This window comes from Catharus ustulatus, chromosome 21, assembly GCF_009819885.2.
Source record: "Catharus ustulatus isolate bCatUst1 chromosome 21, bCatUst1.pri.v2, whole genome shotgun sequence".
In the NCBI taxonomy this organism is placed as follows: domain Eukaryota; kingdom Metazoa; phylum Chordata; class Aves; order Passeriformes; family Turdidae; genus Catharus; species Catharus ustulatus.
The window spans coordinates 8673832-8700986 of NC_046241.1; the positions used below are offsets into that span (position 1 = coordinate 8673832).

At 43.4% G+C, this 27155-nt stretch overlaps 1 protein-coding gene across 4 annotated transcripts; it reads left to right on the forward strand.

Moving 5' to 3' along the window:
* On the forward strand, positions 1 to 26681 carry SEC16A (SEC16 homolog A, endoplasmic reticulum export factor). Of its 4 annotated transcripts, none has more exons than XM_033077456.2 (31): positions 1 to 75; positions 4010 to 7755; positions 8277 to 8419; positions 10630 to 10715; positions 11338 to 11467; positions 12201 to 12399; positions 13970 to 14147; positions 14514 to 14656; positions 15077 to 15138; positions 15354 to 15492; positions 15736 to 15978; positions 16215 to 16312; positions 16848 to 16929; positions 17080 to 17197; positions 17406 to 17517; positions 17746 to 17851; positions 18260 to 18400; positions 18495 to 18608; positions 19196 to 19397; positions 19590 to 19829; positions 20474 to 20562; positions 20932 to 21090; positions 21327 to 21404; positions 21630 to 21686; positions 21835 to 21946; positions 22251 to 22388; positions 22465 to 22565; positions 22931 to 23005; positions 23631 to 23690; positions 24585 to 24659; positions 25022 to 26681. In XM_033077456.2, the coding sequence occupies exons 2-31, from the start codon at positions 4075 to 4077 to the stop codon at positions 25088 to 25090; spliced, it is 7230 nt and encodes a 2409-aa protein (XP_032933347.1). In that variant the 5' UTR covers positions 1 to 75; positions 4010 to 4074; the 3' UTR covers positions 25091 to 26681. The 4 variants fall into 4 exon arrangements, with proteins under 4 accessions (XP_032933347.1, XP_032933350.1, XP_032933349.1 ...); XM_033077459.2 differs by having other exon boundaries at positions 14030 to 14147; XM_033077457.2 differs by having other exon boundaries at positions 27 to 75; positions 4007 to 7755.
* Positions 26682 to 27155: the final 474 nt, after the last annotated feature.

The following is a 27155-nucleotide window of genomic DNA, read 5'->3' on the forward strand; positions in this document are numbered from 1 at the left end:
GCCGGTGCTGGGGCCGCGAGGGGCGGCGGCGCCCGCGCCCGCTGCTGAGGGGGCTCGGCCGGCGGGGGCTGCCAGGTACCGCGGGGCGCGCCCGGAGGGAGGGCCGCGGGTCCCGGGTGGGCTGCGTGAAGAACGCCGGGCCTGAGGTGCGGGCCCCGCGGTGTCCCCGGTGCCCACCCCGCGGTGCTCAGCGTGGGCCTCGGCGCTGTCGCAGCGCAGGGAACCGGCGGGTCCTGCACCCCCGGGCTCGGCCCCCGGCCCCGGCTGGGCCGGGCTGTGGTGCCGCAAGGAGGGGCGAAGGCGCTGCCGCAGTCGCGGGGCTTTTCCCGCAGGATTTGGGTTGCTCGGGGTGGTTTCGAGTGGGGCGGCGGGGCACGGACGCTGTGCGGGGCCCGGAGGTTTTTCCGTGGGGTGCGGGAGGGAGGAGGTCCCGTCCGATTTTGGCCATCACGGATCCCCTTTGACAGCGCTGCTCCCAGGTCAGGGTTGTTTTTCCGAGCTGTCAGGTGCTACAGGTCTGTGCAACTGGTGCTGACTCAGGAGTGCGGCTGCCTGGGAGCCCCGGGACCTGCTGCGGTGAAGAGCTGGTGCTCGGCTCCTTTGGGAATAAACGGGATTGCTTTGTGCTGCTTCTGTGCCTTTGATTGCCAAAGAGCTGTTTTCGTGGCGTCACAGACTGTTTTGGGTTGGAAAGAGCCTTAAAAATCATCAAATTCCACCCCCTGACATGGGCTGGGACACCTTCCACTGTCCCAGGCTGCTCCAAACCCATCCAGCCTGGCCTTGGACACTTCCAGGGATCCACAGCTCCTCTGAGCACCCTGTGCCAGGGCCTGCCACCCTCCCAGGGAAGGATTTCTTCCTGGTAGCTCATTAAACCTGCCCTGTGCCTCTTTAAATCCATTCCCCCTTGTCCTGCTGCTACATTTTAACAGCATAACATTTCTAACTCTGGTTGCTGTTTAGGAAAAGCCTGGTAGGAATCTGTCAGGGGCATGAATGGTGTAGAATGTGTTCAATCTGTCACCCACATGTGTGCAGATGTGCAGCTGTCTATGTAAGATAAAACTGTAAAAAAGTAGTTACTGATTTTAAAGCTGCAAATCTCATTTTCCAGCTGTTCCTGTATTTGAGATTGCAGTGGGTTGTTTTTGGGTTTTTTGTCACTTTGTTTTTATTAGGAATCTGTGCATGAACACATTATTTGCTGTTTGGTTCATGTGTGAAGATGAGAGTTAATATTAGTTCTCTGTAACCTGCTTTATGGGCATAGTTTTTCAGTTTAAGAGTAATTTATTTAGATAGGTTTAAATTAACTGCCCCCAGAGAAATTATTTATTTATAGATGAAGCTATAGAGCTCATCAGGTGAAATTAATTTTATGGCCTTGTCTAGAGGGTTTTAATCTTTTTTTCCTCTTTGGCAATGTTTTTTTAGTATGCCTAGAAACACTTTCTGCAATTGTTATTCCTGGTGACTCATGTTTAGCAAGCTGCTCTGCTTTATCAATTAATAAACCAGCTGAAAGTTAAGAATTTCCAAACTAGATAAAGCAGAAATGGATTGCTCTTAACTTGTGTGGTTATTTCCATATTCCTTAAAATCAGCATTTCTGTTAATCCTGGATGAGGCACAAGGGAGGGTCAGTAGCACTGAGTTATCTTGTTTAACTACTTGACATGGGCATGTTCATTTTATTTGGACTCAATTCCTCAGTCTTGCTTGCTTTTACTACTGTGTGCAGTCTGTTAATATTAACTTTGCTTCTGAGGAAGCTGATCCCTCATACTGAACCTGTGTCATGCACCATCAAAGATCTTGTTAGAGAGTGGCAAGTTCTGCCTTAAAGTAGGACTTTACACTTATTTTTTATTAGCTAATTACTAGTACTGGCTGTTACAAAAATGTGGCAAAGTATTAGGATTTTTTTTTTAAATAAGACCCTGCAAGGAGTAAAGTCCACATTAGAAAGTTAGTATTAAGTTGTCTTTTTTGTTCAGCTGTGTTTCATAAACAACTTTTTTCTGTGAAAAACGGAGCTATTTAGTAGATACCAATATTTTATTCAGTGAAGTTTGTGCTTTCCAGGACATAAATGCCTTGGCAGATGGTTTAATTGTCTTTTTTCCTCCCCAGGACAAAGCATGTTGCATAATGTGTTTATTTGGAGGGGAGAGAGGAGTTTTTAAGATCTGGTTAATACAACAAAGAACATGAAGGAAAAAGAAATGGGGATGCTCAGAACAGCCAGAGGTTCTTTGGGCATGTGGGAATTGGGATGAGTGTTTGGGCAGGATCTCCTGGAATTGTGGTTGGCAGCAAGGCTGGTGAGCATGGCCAGCTGGAAAAGCACCTCAGGATTGGAACAGGAGAAAAGATTGCAAAGTCCTGGAACCTTTTTGTAAGCATTCCTTGATGGAATTCAGCAGCTGTGCTTTAGAAAGAATGGTGGAGGCACAAGAAGTAATGCATGAAACTGATGGAGCTCCAATGTTTCTGTTGAAATCTGGTTTGTGTTGTCCTTCCCATCTTAATAAAACACAAATTTATGGAGTTTTAACTCCAGGTATGGCTGTGGAATGTATGGATAGAGGGAGAAATTGAGTCTCTGTTAACTCTGAAAGAGGGACTTGGGTTATACACAGGGCTGTTGGAGATTTTTTCTTTGGGTGTTGATGTCCAGTAAAGTCTGTGTGCTGTGGTACTGTCAGTGTGCTTTTTATTGGGATTTTTTAGATATAAATGTTCATGTAGTGTTTTTGATAACAAGAAACCAGAAGTGCTTTGCATTTGAACTCCTCTATAACTGTTACACTTTTGTCCTGATTACAAACATCTGACTTTTTTGGCTTCCCATTTTATTACTCTTAAGACAAGATGCTGAATCTTACAAGAACTCCAAATAAGAGTTGCACAGCTTTTTTTCTTTTATAGACAGAAGTGCATCTGGTGTGGAGCAATTGCTGTGGGTACTTCACTCTGCATATTGTAAACAATATTTGTTGTGTACCATGAGAAAACAAAATTGTCATGCACTGCTAATGCTTCACTGAGCTCCACTGGATAATATTGATGAATTCCTCTGCTTTGTCAGCCTCCATCCTCCCCAGATTGTTAAGAGGTGATAAAATTGAAAAAGACACCCTGATGAATTTACTGAGCTTCCTGTGTACCAGACTCCTGCCTGGTATTGTTTGGAGTTGGGGTTGAATTACCTCTGAGCGTGTCCTTTCCACCCTGAAGTGCAGCTGTAACCCTGATACTGTGCCAGAGTCCCACTGGTGATAAAGTGAGAATGGTCATTGATAGGTGGGGGTAGTTGATGTTTTTCTATCCTTAAATGCAGATTTGCTCTGCAGCATCCATCTAGAAGAGAGAATATTTGTGATGAAGGTGCAATTGCCTTTCTCAAAATAAATAACAGTGCTGTGCCACACGATGTTTTCTTGGTTAAACCAAAAGTTGAGGGTGATAACATCTGATTAATTCCTTCTTGAGATGCTTCTCATCTTACCTGTGAAAAGGTCTGTTCACATGGAATGCCAGTGCAGCAGGGCTGAAGATCATCTCGAACAGAATTAGAACAGATAATGACTTTTCAGCTCTTCATAATTAAATTGAGCAGGGCATGGTGCTGCAGGCACTGTTCCAGGCTGGTCGCTGTCCTCTCTGTAATGCATATTTCTGGGAAATGTAACAGTGGGATACCACTGGAGGGTTTGCCACTAGAACAGGTCTGAACTGTGTTTCATTAGTCTTACTTGGATATATTTAATAGAATTGTTAAATAATATGCTTTGATAGCACACAGCCTTACACTTCATTAATGCCAGACTTGGATTTAGAAATAGAGGTGTGGAGTGTGTCAGATCTTTATTCATTCTGAAGAGAAGGGAGATATTTTCCACTTCAAATTCTTCGAGTGATTTTGTTTCTAAAATAAAAGTTGCTTAAGTGCCGCACATATTGTGAGAAAGGGAACTGACTTGTACCTGTGTTGTCTCAGCAGGGCAGAAGAAGAAATCTCTCTGCTGCCTCCACTTTGTCACCGTGTGACCCTGCCAGAAGGCCACCATGCAGCAGCCACCGCAGCCTGTCCCTGCAGGGGCGGCTCCTCCTCCTCCCACCGGCGTGGCTCGCAACATGTACTGGAGGAACAGCCCGCTGAGCAAACGGGCAAACGCCGCGGCTGTGCCGGTGCAGCCCGTCACTGACCCCTTTGCCTTCGGCAGGCAAACCCCCCAGGGCTCCCCTCTGGATAATCCATCCAAGGGCAACGCTGCCTTCCCACAGCCAGCCCTGGTGCATCCCCGCGCTGGGGACAGCCCTCACGGACCACACACGTCTCTGGCAGCTCCTGTGTCTCAGGCAGGGATCAGCAGCAGTTCCTTTTCTAATGTTCCAGTTCCTTCTCCGTCCCTGGGCTATGTTATAAATAGTGCTGCAGAAGGGCATCCCAGTGCTGATCTCGGACTCCGTGGGCCTGCAGTGCCGGTGCATTATAACCCAGGAGCAGCAGTGGAAAATTCTTTCAGTGTGCATCCTGGAATGGTGTCTGCAGGGAGCAAACCTGGAGCTAGGCAGGATGTTGGCAGGGATCCAAATGATGCACCTTCAGCACCCAGCACAGCAGCGCTCTTCCCACCACCTCCCCAGCAGCCTGGGCCCCAGTGGAGGCCTGTCCCAGGCAATCTACAGTCTCCAGTTCGGAATTTTGTGCCCTATCCTGAGCAATCTCCTCAGACTGATGTTCAGAACGTTTCCCAGCCTTCTGTCAGTGCTTCTCACGCTCCTCCACACACAAATGTCCCACAGGGTCCTGGACACCAAGGGATTCCACAAAACATCGTGCAAGCGCCTTTACCTGCTGGTTGTGAGAAGAATGGCAAAAATGGCCCTGCAAACAGCAGTCATCACATGAACAGCATCCAGCCTGGAAATGTGTTTAGGCAGAACACAGAAGTTACTAACCCTTGGTTAAACCAACCTTACCAGGAGCAGTTTTACCCACAGCCACCTTTGCAAGACTCCAGTTTTGTCCTTCCCACAGCTCAGGAAAACAACCCCAAAAACCAATCTCCAGCTATGTCTGAAACATCAAATAGATCTATTCCCACAGATCGAGATCCAGGGACTCTCTCCATGTTTTTTAGAGGGGATGAGGCAGAAAATGAAGAAATACTTTCATCTGAAAAAAATTATGTAATGGATAAAACAGAGTTTGATGCCTGTCAGCAAAATTCAGCCTCCCTGTATCACCAGCCTGTGCATCCTCAGCAGGTGGCAACCAGTCTTGTCTCTCAGGCACAGCTGGGTACAGGTTCAGCTGCTGAGATGGTACAGAAAGGAATGGATGCCCAGTACTTCAAGCACTCTGTGTTTGCTGCTGATGACAAGGCACAGATAGGTGACACAGCTGCTGGGTCCCAGTATGAAAACGTGGAGAACCTGGAGTGCATTCAGAACCAGGAAGTGCTGCCGAGCGAACCACAGAACATCAGCGCTTCATCCCCTGCTGCTGGTCCCGATGCGTACAGGTACGGATCCTTCCCGAGCCAGGTGCTTCCAAAGAATGCTGCTGTGAGCCATGCTGAAGGAGGACCAAACCTGGAGGCACCTGATTCCTTACCTCACCCTGTCCGACCAGACAGCGTCTCTTCCAACTACAGCAGCATCAGCCACAGGAGCGCTTCCGGCTCGGCACGGCCCCCAGAGCAGGTTGGTACATTCATCCAGCAGGAAATTGGGAAACCTGATGAGGAATCCTCTGCCAGCTTCTTCAAACAGATTGACTCCTCTCCTCTGGGAGGTGATTCAGGTGAGCTGAACCTGAGCAAGAACTACCATGGCAATCTATCCCAGCCTCCCACTCCGAGTCCTCCTAAGCCTACAGGAGTGTTTCAGACAAGTGCAAATAGTTCTTTTGAACCTGTGAGGTCTCATGGAGTTGGTATAAAACCTGCAGAGATTGACCAGGCAAAGATGGTGGTTGAATTAAGAGAGAGCCACTCGAACCAAAAGAATATCAAGAAGAATACTACAATGCCTGCTGCATCTCCTGGCAATCTTGAACAGCCACCAGATAATCTGGAAACAATTTACATGCCTCAGGTACACCCAGGGCCTCTTGCAGGCTCTGGGGAAGGTGGAAACACGCTGCACTCTGGGCCTGTTGTGGAAAATATACAATCAGTATCTGAGAGACGGTCCTCAACCAGAGCTCAGGGAGCAGTTAAGAAGTGTGATAGCCCAGCAACAACTTTATGGGCTCACAATGAGTTACCAAATTTTGGGGGAAATGTTCTCCTAGCTCCTGCTGCTCCTGCAGTGTATGTACCTGCCAAACAGAGTGTGGAAGTCATCCAGCCACCAGAAGAAGGCCTGTCTAATCAGCAGCCATGTAAACCAGGGACTATTGCTGTGCAGCACTCCCAGGATGGAAATACAACTTTTGAAAATCTTGAGAATCCTCCCAAAATGGGAGAGGAGGAAGCACTTCAGTCTCAGGCAAGTTCTGGTTATGCAAGTTTATTGTCTTCTCCACCTACAGAGTCTTTGCAAAATCAGCCTATCCTGATTGCTCAGCCTAATCAAAGCTATAACTTGGCTCAGCCAATTAATTTTTCTATTTCTCTATCTAATCAGCTAAGCAACAATGAAAACAATCAACCAATGAAGGACTCTGGAGTTGGGGACAAGCCTGCGATGGGTCCCCAAACTTCACATGCTGGTGGGGAAAATATGCCATTACCTGTGATGCAAGTTGGATCTCTGTTAGTTAATGCACTTCCAAATACTAATCTGTTAAAACATAATTTATTACAAAGTCCTGGTAATTCTTCTGATGCTGCTTCTAATCAGCCTGCAAACTTGCTTATGAAAACTCCTCTTAATTTGACTCCAGAAGGGCAAAAGAATGTTAATGTGGAAGGCCTTGCTCCTGAATTTGCAAGCAAGCCAGGGTCTAACTCATCTGTTTCTCCTGGGACAAATCTTCCCAGTGGAAGTGCAAGTGGCCTGGTCCCCCCTGTTAATTCCATAGCACAAGGTAATAATTCTGCAAACCAATCAAGTAGCAAAGAAGCTGCTGGAGTGCTCGACTTCACAGTGTCACGGACGTTGGAGAAAAGCAGCACAAGTAATTCAGTGCAGGTTCACAATCAGTCACCCTCTGGTGCCCCAGTCCAGCAGGCAGCCAGTGGTGCTGCTCAGGTGCGTCCCGAGGGGCCTGACAAACAACATTTCTATCAACAGGTGACAAAAGATGTGCAGCACCAGGCTGTAGCACAGGGAGCTCTGCCACCTCAGCCACAAATGCAAGCAGCTCAAATGCAGCCACCAACATCTGGGCAATCCTCAGTTCCTCCAGACTCCCAGATTTCCACAGGGGCTAAAGCCATGCAGCAGGGGGAGAACCAGGTGCTGGGGAACCGTCCCCAGCCTGGGGGGCCCCAAGAGGCAGGTTCAGCCCAGCCCAGGTATGACCAGACGAGTCCTGGGAAGCAGCCGCTGTCAGAACAGCCTCCAGGTGCTCCAGCTGCCACAGCCCCTCCTGCCAGCACTGCTCAGCCAGTCCCACCCAACGGGCAGCAAGACCTGCAGCGTCCACCCCCTCCTCAGACCCCTCAGGAAGCTTTTGGTCCACCCCAGAACCCTTACTACTACTACAGACATCCTTACGATGCTTACCAGGCCCCATATCCACCACCTTACCCTCCTGCAGACCCCAGGACAGCAGCTCACCTTTATTACATGGTAAGTTGGTTTTCTTTTTCCCTTACTCCCCCCTTGGTATCTGTTATTAATTCTTTTCTTTTTGAGTTATTATTTTGAGCATTCACATTAAGTGTAGGGAAAATCCAGACAGCAGTAACAAAACTGACACTGCAAAGATTGTGGAAACTTAAGTAATTACTGATAGCAATTCCAGTTGGCACAGATGTCAGCTCATAGCAATCTGTTTGGTTCTTTGGAAGAAGTTGCCAGTTATAACTGGCTTGTCTGTCCAGGTACTCAAACTTAGTTCCTATTTGCTGCCTGAATTACTGATGGTTTATTAGAGAGGTTGAAGTGCCTTTAGTCCAGATATAATGAGTTTTTTTCCTTAAGTTTAGGATTTTAATAACGTGACTATAACTTCTACCACAAAAAGTAATGCAAGCTGAACTGTAGTTTATTAACCTGCATCTCTTCAGGTGTCACCACTGTGATGTTTTTTGGTTTGAACTGTGAATTTTGGAGGTGTGAAGCCTCTTGCCTTGCCTGTGCTTTTGCAGGAGGACAGCTATGGGCAGTACGACCCCCGGTACCGACACTACGACAGCAGCAGTGCCTACATGGAGCCCGGGAGTTACCGCTACCCCGAGCCTGAACGGCCCAGCTCCAGGGCCAGCCACTGCTCTGACAGACCCTCCTCCAGGTGTGTAATTCCTAACCTGGCTCAAGATTTGGATACCCCAGAGCAGGGAGTGTAGTGATGCCAGGAACTCAAAACCTCTTTGTGCGCTGCCCTAGGGACGGACGGTATCAAATGTCTGGAGAGGATACAATTCCCCTGCCTTTTGTCTTGTTATTCCTTTCATTCAGTTCTCTGGGGGCTGTTGGTGTTTCTGCCAGGCAGGAAGTCACTGTGATAGCCTCAGTGCTGATGTTTGCTGTGAAGGAGCAGTGCAGGCCATGGGGTTATTAATCAATACTCATTTATTTTCTGCCTTGCACTTAAGCAGAGGCCCCTCGTTCTGTTAATGAATGGCACTTGTGCACATTGGCTGGGATTTGCCTTGCAAGCACCATGGATACACAGTGGTTCAGGTGCTCAGAAGAGGGTGGTGAGTCAGGTGACAACATCCTGGTGCTGTGTCAGGTCCATTCCCTGAACTGTGGATGAGCTTTCCTCACAAAGCTCCCACAATGTGCTCTGGGTGGCAGAGGTGCTGTGTGGGCACGTCCCACTCATTTCACTGCAGGTTTTGATTAGGGAAACGTGAAACCCTTGGTCTGTCTGATTAATACAAAATAAAGACATTTGAGAGAGGGGAACAATGTGTTCAGATGCTACTTGAAAATGTTAAATAAAAGCAGGGTTAAATCTCTACTCAAGCAAGAAACAGCAAAGTACCTTGAAGAGATTGCTGCTTTCTGATGATAATTGTGTAAGTTGTTTGTATGAAGTTCAAATTAATGTCAAAATGTTACTGTTGTCCTGCTAAGGGGTTTCTAGCTTCTAACAGAGAAACTCCTCTTACCTGTCTGGAAATTATTAAACCCTTTATAATCTTTGTCTGTTGTTGGTAGTTCACTCATGGAGCAGTGATCAAATTACAAATACAACATTTTGTTTACCATCTCCAGAAGATTACTGATGTATTTTGGTCTTGAGAAGAACGAAAAAAATGGCTGTAGCTCCATGTGAACTTTTACCATTTTCTTAAGTGAATTTAAGTGTGCTGTGAGCTCTTGAAACAAGATGATAACTTCTAGTAGCACTTCCTGGTGTGTACTCTCCTTGAGGTACTATTTTTAGAAGGGGTTGAAGTTTCTCTACGTGGCAGTGGGCAGATCAAAGCCTGCTCAAAGTGTCAGGGCTGATGTGTGAGTGCCAGCACAGCCAGACAGGGACTGTGTGTGTGAAAGTGCCCTGAATGTGCAATGGTGGTGATGCAGTGGTGAACTCTGCTTGGAGAAAGGAATAAGATCTCTGGAGAGACTGGTTGGGTGGCTAAAGCTGATGTGATAAGATCAGACCTCCTCCTCCTCCTCTGCAGAGTGAGTGCTGTGTTAGCAGACTTCCCACACTCCTGGACTCGCTGGGCCACTGTGGAGTTTGCACTCTCAGTTGTAGGGAAAGGTGGAAGTTTCCATCATTCCACACTGGCATCAAATATTTTCTCCTGCTGTGTGTATGCACAGGTGTGTTTGTGAGATAAATGCACCTGTGTGGATGTATACATATATATATACATTTATGTGAATGCACATACATGTAAAAACTGCATTTTTCATCTGACATTCATCCCCTGGCTTTTTTCAGAAATTCTAGGATGATGACCTGAGAATGTTGTATAATGAAGGCTCATGATATTTCAAATAATGGCCACATCTTTCTTTTTTCATCAGAAGAAATCATCTTTTTCTATACACTGACTTTTATTTTGCTGTGTTGGTTTTAGGCAGGTTTTTGTGCTTGTTTGGACAACCAGCTCTGTAAATGAGTATTTGCTTCATTGTGAGCTGTGTAATAAAATTGTTAAATTTGGAGGAGCTATTATTTCTTAATGAATTGCTAAATTATCGACTTCTCTGTTGAGACAGTTCAAAGGATGCTAATTATAGCAGTAGATTTTGTGATTAATTGTCTGTAAGTAATTAAACTTACCACCAAAGCAGTTTACAAAGCCACTGAATTATTGTATGCTAGGGACTGTCAGCTTTTGATGGCACACAACAATTCAGTGGTATATTGAGTTGTAAACTCTTAATTTTATGATTCCTAGGTTTCTTGGAAATGCTTTATTTTAACTATGAAATTTTGTCTAATCAATTGTGTCACAGAGTTTTTCCTACCTCCTGCTGAATTTAGAAGAGATTGAGGAGGAATAACTTTTTTTTTACTTGTGTGCTTTCTTTCAGGCAAGGGTATACAGAAGATTATTATGGAAAAAGTGGATGGAGTGATTATTATTCAGGCTATTACCCAAACTCTTATGATTATGGAGGTAAGGTATCCAAAAGAACTCTGATTTTTTTTTTTTTCCATAGATTTTCTTCACTTCAGCCTTCAGTTTGCCTTTCCTTTGTGCAAAACTCCATTGTAAGGTACAACCAGTTTTGTTCCATGTGTTGCAAGGCTGCCTTTCACTGGGGTGTGTCCTTGGAGTGTGACCTGAAGGCAAACCTGTAAAGGGAATTTTAGGTGGGTGTTAACAGAAGTTGACTCATGACTGGATTTTGGTTTTGTCCATCATTATCTGAGTGCTCCCTGAGACATGCTGGCGTTGGGAGTCTGGAGGTAATTGCTTGTGTAGTGCCTGGGAGGGTTTTAAGCAACATCTGTCCACATCCTGAGATGTTTTGCTTGGCGCTCTGTAGACTGATCAGAGATTCTGTGAATGTCATAACAAATAGTAGGATTGAGTTTTTCAGATGTTATTAAAGATCTGATGGCAAACACAGACCCCTCAAGAGTAAAACTAAAAAAAGTGAAAATATTTATGTAGCTTCAAGTACATTGCTTTGGTTTTGCTCTGTGCTTCAACTTGTAATTAAAGAGAAAGGAGTAGAAAAAGATGATAGGCATAAGTTACCAATATCTGAAGCATTTCTTTTTCTTTTCCACAGATCCAAGTCGCTGGGAGCGGTACCCATATGACCCCAGGTACAGAGACCCCAGAAGTTATGACCAGAGGTACTGGTATGATGCTGAACACAACCCCTACCAGAAGAGAGAAGCATATCCCTATGGCAGCAGGTTTGTCCAGTCAATCCATGTTCTCCCAGTGCTGTTTTCAGGGCAGACTATTAAAATGCACATATTTCACTGTGTTGTTAGTTCTTTCTGTAGCTTTAATATTGATCACAGGAGGAAACCAGATGTCTCATCACACTGAGAGGAGGATTGAAGGTAGCAGCACTTATTTTTAGACCAGTTGGACATTCTGTGGGGTGTAGATTATTTATTGGTATTTAGGGCACCGTTTTTTGGGTTGTGGTTGTTTTATTTTTAAAGAGCTGGTAGCTATTAGTTGTTAATTGTAAAGGCACAGAGTTACAAGTGTTAAAGTTTGTGCTAAAAGTTTCAAGGTAGGTGTAGAGGTATAGGTCATATATATGTGAGGTATATAGGTTTAGAGGTTAGGTATGGAGTTCTAAATAGAAATAAAGTTTTAATTAAAAGTAGAAGTTCTGATTGAGGTCCTGGTTGGGCTGATGTTACTGTAGCAGCTCTTCTCTTATTTGGGTGATGATGATGGTGGTGAGGAGAGAAGAAAAATGAGAGAGCAGGAACAAAAGGCAAAAACCAAATGTTTTTAAAACTCACTCTGAGAATGATATTGGTCTTGATCTTGAATAACCTGGATGCATCAACACTCTCAGCCTAGGCAGTGATTTAAGAGCCCTGCAGTGAGATCCAGTTTTCCTGACCATCACCTCCCTCAGCCCCAGGGCTGGCTGAGCTCACTGCTGCTGTGTCTGTGCCTCAGGAACGACCGCTATGACGAGAACTGGCGCTACGATCCCCGTTTCACCGGCAGCTTTGACGACGACGCGGAGCCGCACAGGGATCCCTACGGGGACGACTTCGACCGGCGCAGCGTCCACAGCGAGCACTCGGGCCACAGCCTGCGCAGCTCCCGCAGCGTGCACAGCCACCACAGCAGCTTCAGCTCCCGCTCCCAGCAGGTGACTGACCCTCTCACATCCCACAAACCTGGGACTTATCCAGCTCTCTGTACTGTCAGGCACTAACCCACTGGAGAATGCTGCTTTTCACCTTGGAAATGAGTTCTGAGTGATTGTGTTGGTTTGGTTTGAATTTCCCAGCCAATGCACCAGTAAATGTGTTCTGGTTTGGAGGACAGGTGTCTGACAGCCACCACAGCAGCTTCAGCTCTTGCTCCCAGCAGGTGACTGACTCCTCTCACATCTCACAAACCTTTCTGTACTGTCAGGCACTAACCTGCTAGAGAATGCTGCTTTTCACCTTAGAAATGGGTTCTAAATATGAGTGATTGTGTTGGTTTGGTTTGAATTTCCCTGTCAATGCACCAATAAATGTGTTCTGGTTTGGAGGACAGGTGTCTGCTGAGAAAGGCAGGAGCCTCTCTTTGAAATGGAGAGTGGAAGCCTCCTCCCTTCAAATTACAATAATTTTGAAATGAAGGGATTCTCAGGCAAAGATATGGGAGTAGGAATAACAGTTCTTTACTAGGGAAATTAAAATCGAAACACAATACTACAAAGAAACAAACCCAAACCACTGCCAGAGTCAGCTGCACACACCAACCTGGCACTTGCTCTCTTGGGAGTAACAGAAGCATTAGAAAATAATAAAATATTTCAGGGCTTAGCACAGGGAATGTGTGTTTTGAAATCTTTCATAAACTAAGGCTGTTTTGTAGTATAATTTTGAACTTAATGTTTGTCACAGTTTTCAAGAGAACTTTAACCAAAATCAGCACTCAGCTGTGCAAGTTGGCACACACAGAAATGGAAAATTTCCTCTACTGAATCTATTTGCTGTTTGTGAGAACATTGCCTTCCCTGTGCTTGGCTGTAGTGCACTGGCTTTGTGTCGTGTCATTTTTCTCATCACAAGCTTGGGATGTATTTAAGGACTAATTCCACATTTGTATGATGTTATTTTGACTTTAAAAGCAAAAACCAAAGCTAACTGATTACTCATCCACTTACACCACGAACACAGATACCTGAAAGCCTCAGAGAATATTTGGCTAATTTTTGAGGTACAATTTTTGCTCATGTAATGGATCATTTTACCTCTAGTTGTTCATCATGTTTCTTGGAAGTTTAGGTACTTTACCAGTCTGAATTCCAGTTCATTTAGTGATGTTTGAAGTAGTATTGGAAATAATTTGGGCATTAATCTTTAGGCACCTGATGTCATTTGGCATTTGTTGGGGTTTTTCAGTTGGGATTTTATGTCTGTTACAGCAGAGGTGAACAATTATTCTAACCCATGCTATAATCTGAACTTTTCACATGAGCACATAGAAATTCTGTTGTGAATGCTTGGATGTGAACAGATCAAATGCCAAGAACACTGGGGGAGAAGACAAAGATTATTAATTATCTGCACAGAAAGGTCTCACAGGGTGGCTTTCTGCAAAGCAGCGGTGCAGTAAGCCTGGCTCACAAGAACAGAAGCTGGCAGGGAGGAATGCTGTGCTGCTGCATGTGCTGCTTGCTGTATGTAACTCCCAGCTAACCCTCACTAATGTGATGTGCCTAGAGCCAGCTGTACAGGAGCAATCACGACCTGACAGGTAACGCCTACGATCCCCCCGCGCAGGCGGCGTCGCTCCACGCCGATTACCCCTATGGAGGCTATGATCCCAGCTTTGATGGACAGCAGCCTTTCCCAGACTATGGCTACCCTGCTGAAACGGGCTGGGCAGCTGTGGAACAAGGTATGGACATGCTGGGGAGGGAGGGAAAGCTGTGCTCTACACAAAACACTTTCTGTGCAAAAGCTGTTCCAAAGTGTTCGTGTTTAGATCTTTGAAGATGTGTTTGTACGCAGGTGGCAAACAAAATTCCTGTATTGAAAAAATAACTGTATTTTAAAGTTCTGCAGTCTAGTTTTGTTCTAGTTATTACAGATCTTTAGGTTTGGGATTTTGGGATTATAAAGGAACTGATTGTTTTATACTAATTTCAGCCAAACTAAAAACCAGGATGTTTTCCACTAACATTGCAGGATTATTGAATTGGGTAAATACATTAGCTGCAGGAGAGGTTACCTGTTCTTATTTTTATTTTTCTCCCCATTTCAGCACCTTTAAGACCCTCAACACCTGAGAAATTTTCAGTGCCTCATATCTGTGCCAGGTTTGGGCCTGGGGGCTTCTTAATAAAAGCTCTGCCAAACCTGCCTTCTGAGGGTCAGCCAGCTCTGGTTGAAATCCACAGCATGGAGGTAAAGTTCAAAAAGAAAAATGGGAAGTGATGGAATAAAGGTCTTTCTTCTGGAAGGGGAGTGGGGAAATTGAATCTATAACTTCCTGATTTTTTTTAATGTCAGTATCTTTATCTGTTTGGGCTGTAATCATAAGTAAAAGAGTAAATTTAAAAGTTCCTTTCCTCTGAGAGATGACTTAGTCATGATGAGATCATCCAACTCCTTGTAATTTTGTTCAGGATGATGTACAGAGTAACTTGAGTGTAAAGTAATTTTCATAATTTATCATCCTTGTGCAGGTTGCTACAAAGTCACCCTTTGTATTTTGCTTGAGAGGCTTGATTGCACAATGGGCTGTGTTCAGCTCTGGGGGTTTTATCTGCAAAGAGCAAAATTTAGAGTTACAAGAATTTCTTATGGATTATGTTTGTGTTTTAGACTATGTTACAACATTCTCCAGAGCAAGAAGAGATGAGAGCCTTTCCTGGTCCTCTTGCTAAGTATGTTTCTACAGTTTTCAGAAATGATTTTCATATATTCAGAAATTATTTCTTCATTGCAAATTACAGGATTTAAACTGCCTTAAAATATTTGTGGCTTTTTACCTGCTTAAATAATATATGAGCTTTAAATTTATTCCTCAGACTAATCACAAATAATGACCTGAGTGTTTACATTTGTCTCATTAAATCTTTCTTCTTTTTATTTTTCTCAGGGATGAGACACATAAAGTGGATGTTATTAATTTTGCACAAAGTAAAGCTGCACAATGCTTTAAGAATGAAACTTTAATTGACAAAGAATCTGCAAGTCTTCTTTGGGACTTCATTGTACTGTTGTGCAGGCAGAATGGGGTATGTCTCACTGCTTGAGTTTTTATCTATCCTGAAATATTTTGTACACAAATAGTTTTTGTGCAAAGGTCAGGAGTGTGTGTTATAGTCACTGATCTTGGAATATGGCACTGAAGGAATGTGTAAGCTGGGCACTCATCAGACATCCTGATATTCACATATTGCTGCTGAAGTGCCAAATAAAATGCAGGCAGTGTTGAAATTACAGATTTTTCAGTTTTTGTTTTCTCTCCACAAACACAGACTGTTGTGGGAACAGACCTGGCTGAACTTCTGCTCCGAGATCATAAAACAGTGTGGCTTCCTGGCAAGTCCCCTAATGAGGCAAATTTGATTGATTTCACTAATGAGGCTCTGGAGCAAGTGGAAGAGGAATCTGGTGAAGCCCAGCTCTCATTTCTCACTGATAATCTTCTAACCACAGTTGACAGTTTTGAGAAGGAGACTGAGAGATTCAGGGAGCTGCTGCTTTATGGCCGTAAGAAAGTGAGTGCCTGTGCTGTTCCTTGTTTTTGCAACTTTTGTAGTGCATGTAATATTTAATAGCACTATGACACAGAAATTTATACCCTACAGTTCTTAATCTAAAACATAATTGGAGTTGTGTGTTAGCTTTTATCTAAACAAACATATTCTGATTTGATTACAAATTACTGCTGTAAAAGTGGGTTTTGTGAGTAATGTGTGAAGCTGTTCCTAGGAAACTAATTTGTTTTTGTCAGGATGCTTTGGAGTCTGCCATGAAGCATGGTTTGTGGGGTCATGCTCTGCTCCTTGCCAGCAAAATGGACAGCAGGACACATGCAAGAGTGATGACCAGGTACTGGATTGCTTTTTGATTAAAAAATTGGAATTTGGCTGCCTGTTCTGCTAATGAGATGGAGAATGTCAAAGTCATGGGTTATCCATAGTAGTTCATGCAAGATTTATGCTTTAATTTTACCTCTGTATTTATTTGTCATTTGGTACTTTTTATTCTGGGGTCTTCTGGCTATAGATTTAAACCTGAGAGGCTGTTCTGTGCCATCTGATCCATTTAAGGAGTATTTGAACAATGTCATCTGGAAAAAACTGCAAAAACCCAACTGTCAATTTGGTTAAAGTCATCTGGCTTGGGGAGAATCCAGAGGTTTTCCTAGCTTGGACTGACTGATGTTAGAGTGACAGAAGCAGTTCACTGGGAATGTTCTACTTTTAAACATTATCCACTGGGTAATTTCCTCTTCAGTGTAGTATTTCCACACAGCATTTCCTTCTCTTGAACTAGGTTAGATTAATTGCCACTGAGAGCTGAAGTCCATTTTAGCTGCTTACCCCACGTTTGTGTTTTGTTTTTCTCTGCAATGTCTCTGTAGATTTGCCAACAGTCTCCCAATTAATGACCCTCTGCAGACTGTTTACCAGCTCATGTCTGGAAGGATGCCAGCTGCATCCACGGTAAGATTCACTGGGAGCTCCAGGAGTGGTGGAGCTCCCAACAGAAATCTTTCCCAGAATGTCAGAGAAGTTGTTTTGGTCCTTTTTAGGTTGAAACACCCATGCAAAACTTCAGTCACTGATTTGACCTAGTAATTCTTCTAATTTTAGTGCTGTGGAGATGAGAAATGGGGAGACTGGAGGCCTCACCTAGCAATGGTGTTATCCAACTTGACCAATAATGTGGACTTGGAATCCAGGACCATTGCTACCATGGGAGACACTCTTGGTAACTCTTGGGGAAGTGAACAGGGTGATGACTGAAGGAAAAGCTTTGATTGTTCAGCCTGTTTTTTTTTTGCAAACAGGCAATTTCTGTATAAAATACAAAGTGGAGCAGTTTTATATGGGTTTGTCTCTGTTGTGAGGGCAAAGGCAAACAGGACACTGAATGTGCCACTGAAATATCCTGAGCTCTGTCCTTTATTTCTCTACAGCTTCCAAAGGCCTGCTGGATGCTGCTCATTTTTGTTACCTTATGGCCCAAGTTGGGTTTGGAGTTTACACAAGGAAGACAACAAAGCTTGTCCTAATTGGATCAAATCACAGGTTTGGAATTTATTTTTTTTAAAACACAACTTTCTCAATGCAAAAATGAAAGTTAGAAAGACTGAATTGCGCTGTTCCCCTTATCCTCACTAGCTGGTTTTGAGATAACTGTCTGATGTCCTGTCCTGTTGTAGTTGATATTTTGTGTCTAACAGAGCTGTGTGCCTGACACTGACAGATCTGTATTTATTGTCACCTTAACATTTTTTCTTCTCCTATTTGAAACAGCTTGCCATTTTTAAAGTTTGCCACCAATGAAGCCATTCAAAGAACAGAAGCTTATGAATATGCACAGTCACTAGGAAGCCAGCCTGGCTGCTTGCCCAATTTCCAGGTGAGGAGCTGTTCCTGTTTTGGTTTGCTTTCTGTTTTGGCAGATTTCATGCTTTTTAATCTCTCGTGTGCTGTAGTCAGTGTGGCAAATACTTTCTGTGTTATAATAGAGAAATATTCATGGATAGTAATGCCATGGAGCTGCTTTCATCTCTACATCCTGAACTTCTGAATTTTAACTTTATAAAATGTAATTATGTCTTCTAAAATAAAAATCCAGGAGAATTTGCTGGCACTAACTTCCAGTGGATGCATGAGGTGGCAGAGGAGAATTGAATGCTTTTTCCTTTCATTTTAGATGTGATAATGAGATATCTGAGCTTTCAGCTGAGATGTCAGACTGCCTTTAATTTGTCACCACCCAGAGTGATGTGATCACTGGGTTGATTTGCCCTGCTTGCCTCCCCAGGTGTTCAAGTTCATCTATGCCTGTCGGCTGGCTGAGATGGGGCTCGCTGCCCAGGCTTTCCACTACTGTGAAGTCATTTCCAGAACTGTCCTCAAAGACCCACATTACTATTCCCCTGTGCTGATTGGCCAGCTAATCCAGGTACCACGAGGAAGAATGAAGAGTTTGTGGCTGGGTATTGTAGGTGGGGATGAACTGGGATGAGCTCACACTTTGCAATGGTTCCTTTCCTCAGATGTCGTCCCAGCTGCGCCTGTTTGACCCTCAGATAAAAGAAAAACCAGATCAGGAATCTTTTATTGAGCCCTCCTGGTTAGTGACACTTCGACATGTGGATGGACAGATCAAGGTATGGTGTGTGCTTTCCAACATGAATTATTGCCTTTAAAGGATTAATATAAATCCAGTTTTTAAAGTGGTTTTGTTTACACCACTAATCACAGAAACATGGGAAGTGACCTTGTATGTTCATGTCCTAAATTGTAAATATTATGGTGTAAACAAAGTGAATTTACCACACTTTAGTGCCCTGAGATTCAATACAGAATAATTAAAGTTATATAACACAGGGGTTTTTTAATACCATAATGCAAGGAGAATTGCAAGGCTCATTAGGTTGCAGTAATCAGGGGATCTGTTTGCTATAAAAACACCTTGGTGTTGCTAGATTATAACAGTGGAAATAATTACCATTTATTTAAAGAGATGTGTTAGAAATTTGAACCCTGAGCTAATTAACTGTGTTTCAATTTAAAAACAAATAAAGCCTTTAAATTATTGTTTGCTCTTGGCTTATAAATGGCTGACAAATCTGGGTTTTTTTAATCTGAACACTGAAAAATTCTTTTCACACCTAAGATTTCCTTTGCTCTGTGTTCCCTTGGGAACTGAATGTCTGGTGCAGATAAGTTAATAATATCTTGTTTTTTCCTGCAGGAGGGTGCAATAGCCTATAACACAGACAGATCCACTCCCCCTCCCTATGAGTGCAGCACTCCCAGCTCTGAGCTGGACCGTGGCAGTCAGTGTGAGGGGGGAGGTGGCCGTGACATGGGGCCAGGTGCTGAAAATGCCTTGCTGGCATCCTTGTTACCCAACATGGCTCAACAGATGCAGAGCGTGCAGCTGATGCCTTCAGGTTGGTGTTTCATATCCTTTATGGTAGAGAGAAAACAAAAGTTTTGGGTTTCTGATCCAAGAAACCACTTAAGGGGCTGGTTGGAACAGGGAGATTTCACTTCTGCATTGTCTCATTCATAGAGTAAAAGGGTCACACTGAAATTTCTGTTTAATTATAACTCTTAACTCTGGTTTTTTTTTCATGCTGCAGTACCTCAGGCTGTCCTTGATGGCTCAGCTGCCATGATTCCTCCTGGTGACCAGGGAAGTGTCCCCTTCTACCCAGTGGCTCCTCAGCCTCTTGGCCCAGGATCTGGCTTTCCACCTCAAGGATTTTCAAATCCTTATGGAACTGAACCGTCCCCACTATATTTAGGGTCAACACTACCCCCAGGAGGGCCACCACAAGAAGTGGAACCACAGCCAGAAGAGCAGACAAAGCTGGAAACAGGTCTGGGATCTTAATAAATAGCTTTCCTTCCTTATGAAGGGACTGAAGTGTTTCAGGGAGTATTTAAAAAATAGTTATATTTTGGGTAATGAAATTTAAAAACACCATGTAATGGTATAGAAGCATCTGTAGAAAATTGCAATATTCATCCTGCTTTTTTGGCTTACTTTAGAAGAGAGGTCAGACTCAGCAGGTCATGATTTAAACCTTGACAGATAATCCCTGAGTGCAGGGAGACTGGCAGTTCTGTTTCCAAGGGATATCAGGGATTTCTGCCTCTGGACATGAGTTTCTGGGACCCTGCTGAGTTTTAGCTCTGTGACAGCAGAGCCTGACACATGTGGAGGGAAGGAAATGTGGGTTTGGCAGAGTTTGAGATGTGAGGAACCTTTAACTGCTCCATCCTGATGGTTGCATCCCTCAGCATGCTCTGGCCTGTGTTTAGCACAAACACAAACCCAGACAGGAGAGGAAAAAATGACAGCAATTACACCTCTTATTCTTTAAAAGATCAGGTTTTCTCTTGCACAAAACTCATAACTGATAAAAATTCTGCCTTAAAACTATTGTGGGGCTTGGGTGTTTATTGTTGGTTTTTTGTTGGTGTGTGTCCCTACTAACATAATCTAATATTTTTTTTTAAGGAATGCAGAGAATTGCCCCAGAGTCTCCTCCACAAAACTCCTTCCCTGAACAGAGAGAGGATGATTTCTATGGCAGAATGGCTAACATGGTATTGTTACTTCACACATTTCTTCAGCTTCATTGCAACACAATGCAAATACAACAGAATTGGGCAGCTCTGTATTGCTCTTCAGCAAGACTTGAAGCTTGGTTTTTAAAAGTCCCCAAGATTAAATGTCTTTGTGTGGTGATTCTTGATAAAAAATTAATGCTGTGTTAGTTATCTCATGTTTATTATGCATTTATGTCCTGGCTTGATAGCTAACCAGGCAGCAGGACAAACCTTATTTTGTAAGAACTTTTAGATTTGTGCTATTTATGGATTTTTCAAAGAAGGATTTTTTTTTAAACCAGATGAAATGTGTTCCATCACTGCTGCAGTGACAACTTTGTGCTTTCCTGTGTGTTTGTGACCCAGGGCTATGGGCAAAGATCCCGAACAACCTCAGAGTCCTCTGCTCATTCTGTGGGACGAGAGAGATCCAACTCTGCAGCAAAACAACCCTCTCCTCCTCCCTCTGCTCCTGCAGGCAAAGAGACTAAAAAGGAAACAAAAAAGGAGGCAGCACCTAGAAAGGTAAACAGCTAGAGGAGATTTGTTAGTAAATGTGGTAACTCCTGCTCCACAGTACTTAAGAAGTCCTGACTAAATTTTTTTATTTCTACTTACTAGTTGCAACTCTGGGTTCAGAGTTTAAGTCCCTAATACAAAATGTGTTGTCCCATGAAAGTTTGTTTTAACTTGCCTGTAAAATGAGACAAGAATTAACTGAGAGGGAGAGAAGTAACTGAGTAAATTTAATTTGTTTTTAGACTGGTGGAACCTGGTTTCGCTGGCTGATGGGAAAAGGAAAGAATGAGGCTCACCTGCCAGATGACAAGAACAAATCAGTAAGGCCCCAAAAATCACAAAAACCTTTATACACTTGAATTTGTTCCTAATGTTCTCCTGGATGACAGATGAACATTGTTTTGATGAGTAAAAAAATGATTGTAAAACTTTGAAGATCTTATTCTAAGACCAGCTTTTGAAAAAATAAAAATAGTTTACAGTCATTTTAATCTTTTTAGCAGCTTGCTTAGAGCTCTTTGTTTTTGACTGTGATTTTCTTTTAGATTGTTTGGGATGAGCAGAAACAACGTTGGGTTAATCTGGATGAACCAGAAGAAGAGGTAAAAATCTGTGTCCTCATGTTTGCTCCAAGTGGAAAACAAAAATCTCTACTTGGCACACAATTTTCTTTAACCTGTTATTGTCTCTTAAGAGCTGCTTTTTACTGAAATCAGTGATGTGATTGGATATTTTTTTGTCTCCCTGCAGAGTAAACCTCCTCCACCACCTCCAACAGGATTTCCTAAAGCTGCTCAGGCTGCTCCCCCTGGGCCTGGAGCCCCACCTGGTGCCTCTGTCAATGTGTTCTCCAGGAGAGCAGGTAACAGCCAGCACTGACACCTGAAGACTTCCTCCTGCATAAAATATGAAGGCAGAAGTGCTGACTTTGCCTGGGTTGTTTGGGAACAGTTGGCAGCTCAGTGGAGCTGTGGCCATTGCTGGCTTTGCTCATTCCCAGCTCCTGCACTGCTGTCACAATATCATGACTTGGGTATTATGTTTTCTGTCCCTGGGGTGTTATTTCCTGATCCTGAAAGATGCTTTAACCAGCAGACTGTTCAAAGTAGACACAGGCATGATAAACACAGGGGTTCTTTCTGTTTTTCTGCATGTTTCTGGCTCAGCTGGGAGCAGAGCCCGTTATGTGGATGTCCTGAATCCAGGAGGAACCAAGGCCAGTGCTGCTGTTCCTGCACCATCAGACCTGTTTGCTCCCCTGGCACCAATGCCCATTCCTGCCAACGTGTTTGTTCCAAACTCAGGTGTGTGGATGGGATTGTGGGGAGGTTTTGTGGCTGTTTATGGGGTGTGTTTGGCTAAATCCTAATTCCTCTGTAGTTCCAGGGGAATCCCAGCCCGTGGAAGGGAGTGGAGCAGCAGAGCAAACACCAGCTCCAAACCAAACCAACACAGACCCTGCTGCAGCTGTGGAACCAGAGGTGGGTTTGAAGGGATGTCTTGTAGACAGAGCTCAGAGTTCTGATTCAAATCCCCTCACAATTCTGAGCAGCAGTGTCACAGCCACATAAAGCATGATGTTGTTGTAGGGTTTGTGGTTTAATGTTTTAAAGAACAGAAGAGAAATACAAGTGAAAATGGAAGTGGGAGGTTACATTTCCTGATTTGGCAGAGCTTCAGCTTCCATGGGTGCAGGAAAGGCACTGAGAAATGGGAAGAGTTTTCCACTGCACCTTACACCTGCCTGATGTGCTGAACTTTGTTCTGCCTCAGTGGGGTCTCTCAGGGAAATGGGGAATAGCCTTGTAGTAGTGATGATAAACAGAAATGCCTTGTTTCTCTTCAGTACTTAAACCCTGCAGCCCTTCCTCCTGGATCTGGACTTCATGTTCCTAACCCTGATGGCTCCCAGTCAGGCGAGGTAAGGCTTGATGCAAAGTATTCCATTAATGACTTTTTACAGTTAATTGTAGTGGTCTCACAATGGGCCATCTAAAACAACAACAAGTAACTGATTCAGATGCTGTTCAGTAGCCAAGATGAGATATGACTGTCTCCAGAATTATACAGAAAAGACCTCTAAGCCCATATGAGAAGTTCAGCCTCCATATCCTACATTCTGTGATGTCCTTTTCCTATAAAAATACTTTTAAAAGCTTTTTTCAGAGTAAAACATCAGTAGCAGTTGAAGGGTCTCTTCTTGCCTCCATGCATGCATGTAATTTCACTAATATTAAGTGCAAGACCAAAGAAGAACAAGTTGCTGTGTGCCAGGCAGAGTAACATGACCTTTGTTCCTACTAAATGTTTTCTATACCTACATAATCTCGTGCTTTAAGAAGTCCTTTTGATTTAAACTAACTTCTGGCTTTACGTTTGATTTTGTTGTTTTATTTTTGTTCTTTTTTTAACTTGAAGTTGGTTTAACCTTTGGCAGTGAGACTTTGACAATGAAATAAAACAACTGAAAGCTTGGGGCAGTGACATGCATGACGACTTTTTTTATTTGTGTTTTTTTGTATTTGTGTGTTCTTGCTGTTTTGTAGCTTTCGCGCTCTAGTTCAATGAGTTCATTATCACGTGAAGTAAGCCAGCATTTTAATCAGGTACATGTGGCTGGCCATTCTCATTTATGTTAACTTATTTACTTTCCCCCCCACACCCCTCTTTTATTTTGCATTTGCTCAAATACTAATGCTACTTTTAGTCATTTCCCTCTCATTTCACAGAAATATCATTAAAAGTAGATCATGATGTAGTGTTCCTTTTTACACTCAAACAGGGTCTTCAGTTTTGTGTATTTATGAGAGTGCATGTAATCCAGGCATGCTTTTTATTTTTGTTCCTAAGAGAGTCGCATAATTTCATCATCTTTTTTCTGGGATACTAAAGAAATCAGTTGATTTTAAATTTAAAAAATAAAAAATCTTTCAACAAAACCTACCAAACCTCCTAAACAGACTCAATACAAGCAAAACTCGGTCATTCTGCTGCTGCCAGTCTCAAATTGATAATAAACCATCTACAAAAGTCCCTGTAGGAATTAAAGGAATGCTTCATCTCTGCTGGAAGTTCCAGAGCTATGAGGTCACCACAAAGGGGTGACACAAACCTTTCTGATATTTCTTAGTCAAGCCAAACCTGACATTGATTGTTTATTTTGGGGCAAGTCTTGAGGTGTACTAACAAAGGCAGAAGGTACTAATTGAGTGGAGTTGCACTGGTGTCTTGTGTTGGTTTTGCATGCTTTGGACCTGCAGAGCTCTTTGCAGTTGATGCATGTGCCATTGTTTGGCCAATTCCTACATTAAGCCAGCCCTGTTCTAGACCTGGATGCAAACTGTGCCAGCACTCTGGAGTTGTTCCAACAGGCTGTGCTGTCCATGTTGTTGGCATTATTCCTGTGGATATTTGCTCTGTATAACTCAGCACACCACGTTTGAGAGGCTCTGGGGTGCCTCTCTGCCCTTGTCTCTGATTTCAGTGTTTTCTCTTCCCAGCCTGCCGCTGTTCCACCCTCGGGGGCACCTTCAGCAGGAGCGGTACCGTTCTACAACCCCTCTCAATTTGCACAAGTGAGTGAAGCCCTCACCTTTCCTTTTCCTTATCCTTTCTATCCAGCATTTCCCAAACAAGCTGTGGCTGCTGGAAGTGTCCAAGGCCAGGCTGGACAGGGTTTGGAGCAGTCTGGGATAGTGGAAGGTGTCCCTGCCCATGGCAGGGGGTGGAGTGTGATGTGCTTTGAGATCCCTTCCAACCCAAACCAGTCTGATTTTATACTTTGAACAAAACATGATTTTTGGGTTGTTGCACATAGAGTATTAAATGTGCACAAAGATCAGTCTGTTCAAGTTAACAAGTCCTTTCAAAACTTTATTTTTTGAATTTTGTCTCCAGCATGACACTTTTGTTTTATTTGTTCCTGTTCTTTTTTCAGTCTCCTGCAGCCACTGGAAGTTCAAGACTGGGAAGAATTGGACAGAGGAAGTATCCAACACTGAAATAGAATACAGTGGCTTTGTATTTGGAATCCTCACTCATGTTCTGAGTATGCAAAGAACTATTCAGCCTTATGGCATTGGTATCAGCTGCAGTTGACATGACAGAAATCTCATGATGGGTGATCTTTTTCGTGCTTGCACCTCATCTACGCAAACCATTACCAAACATGAAATATATGTAACTTTTCCTTTTCAAAACCTGGCTAGAAATAGCTTTGCTGTGATAAAGAATAGGCACAAGAGAGGAAATAGTTGCTGTCTGTTACAAAACCTGTTTGTAAATTGCTTAGGCAATTTATTCCTTAAGTTTATTTTAAACCTTACTAGCGTGACTTTCCAAGACATAGTTTCAGGGATTCCTTGATTTCTGAAGGATGCTCCCCTCCCAGCAGGGGTAAAAAAAAAAAAATTAAATTAAAAATCCATGTCCACATTGTAAGATAACACTGTGGCCTTAAGAGGACCATGCACAATTGTGATGCTTTCAGCCAGAGTGTGGAAGCAGAGATGTTCCCCTGGGAGAGGCTCACCCAGGAGCTGCCTCGTGCTGGTTTGGTTTTTGGGAGGCGGGAGGGGGCCACAGCTCATCCAAATAAATCGACCTATATTGAATGAAAACTGTGACTGTAATCTAATCCTGATTTGATTTGGATCTTTCCTAGTCTGTATGTAGTTTGTGGTTTAGACTACCTGTAAAGCCAAGTGTATAGTGGGAAGGAGCTCTGTATCATAGCCAATGCTGTTCTCTTGATGAGTGTTTGTTTAAGTGCAATACGGTTACTTTGCTTTCTCTCAAACTGCTGGCACTCTGCAGCTGGGGGGTAACAGCTTGAAAGTTGTTTATTTTGTTTTTTTTTCCTTTTGGGAGTGCCAGAATCAGTGTAATAATCTGTTCTTGAATCTCCCTTACTAAAATAACCAAGGTCTTAAATAGCTAACAGCTGAATTTCATACTAAAAGTAGATGGGTTAGACCTCTACAGATGGATTTTAAAATCTTTAGGTTTAATATAGGAAATCTTGAAAACCATGGTATGCAGCGTTTATATTCACTGAAAAATCTGAATTATCTGCAAAGAGAGAAATAAACTTTAAATATTTATTAAATCATTAGGCCATATTTTATTTAGAACTTGCCACCAAACTATTTGATTTTACTTGAATTTCTGCCCAGGAGTAGAAGTAATATGAATGTGAAATTGCCAGTATTTGTCCCCTTTTTTTTTTTTTTTCCTTTTCCTGAATTAACACCACTTTTCTAAGATAGCCTTATGTATGTCCCAAAAGGTTTGAATGCAGCCCAAGTAAAACACTATTTGGGGGGATTAGAAACCTTTGTGTGCTGGTCCATTCTCAATTCCAGACATGGACAGCAGCAGTCGGTGTGGTTTACTTTTCTATAATTGAAACCTGATCAGACACTTGGCTTTCCTCTAGTCCAGCCAGGCTGCTGATTATTTTCTCCTTTCAGTAGAGACTGCCAAACAACTTCATTCAAGGAGGCTCCCTCTGAGCTGGGAGCTGCTGTCTTTCCTAAGTGTAAGATTTGACACTGTAAATTCTTAAATAAAATATTTTGCGCTCTGGAGCACTTTCACATTTTACTTTCTTCTTGTGGTTATTGCTTTTAGTGAGGTGGGTGGAGGAACCTTTTTTGTTTCTTTGGGAATGATGTGTGTGAGGAAAGACAGCCTGGAGTGTTTGGTGTTTGGAATGGTTTGACTGGAGCAGGTTTAGATGTGATGTTGGGAAGAAATCCTTCCCTAGGAGGGTGAAGAGGCACAGAGCTGTGCTGCCCCATCGCTGTGAGTGTCCAAGGCCGGGCTGGACAGGGCTGGGAGCCTGCGGAAGGTGAGTCCTGTCCATGGGCAAAGCTGGAACCTGCGATCTCCAAGGTCCCTGCCACCCCACTCTGTGATTCTACCACCACTGTTTGTACTGAAATATTCAAAATCGCCGCTTTTATGGGCAACTTTTAAACTCCTTTAGGTATACCTCCTTTATTTTAACCTGCTTTTTAAACGCCGCCTTCCTCCCGTGTCGCGACAGTCGCGACTTTGCGCGGCCGCTG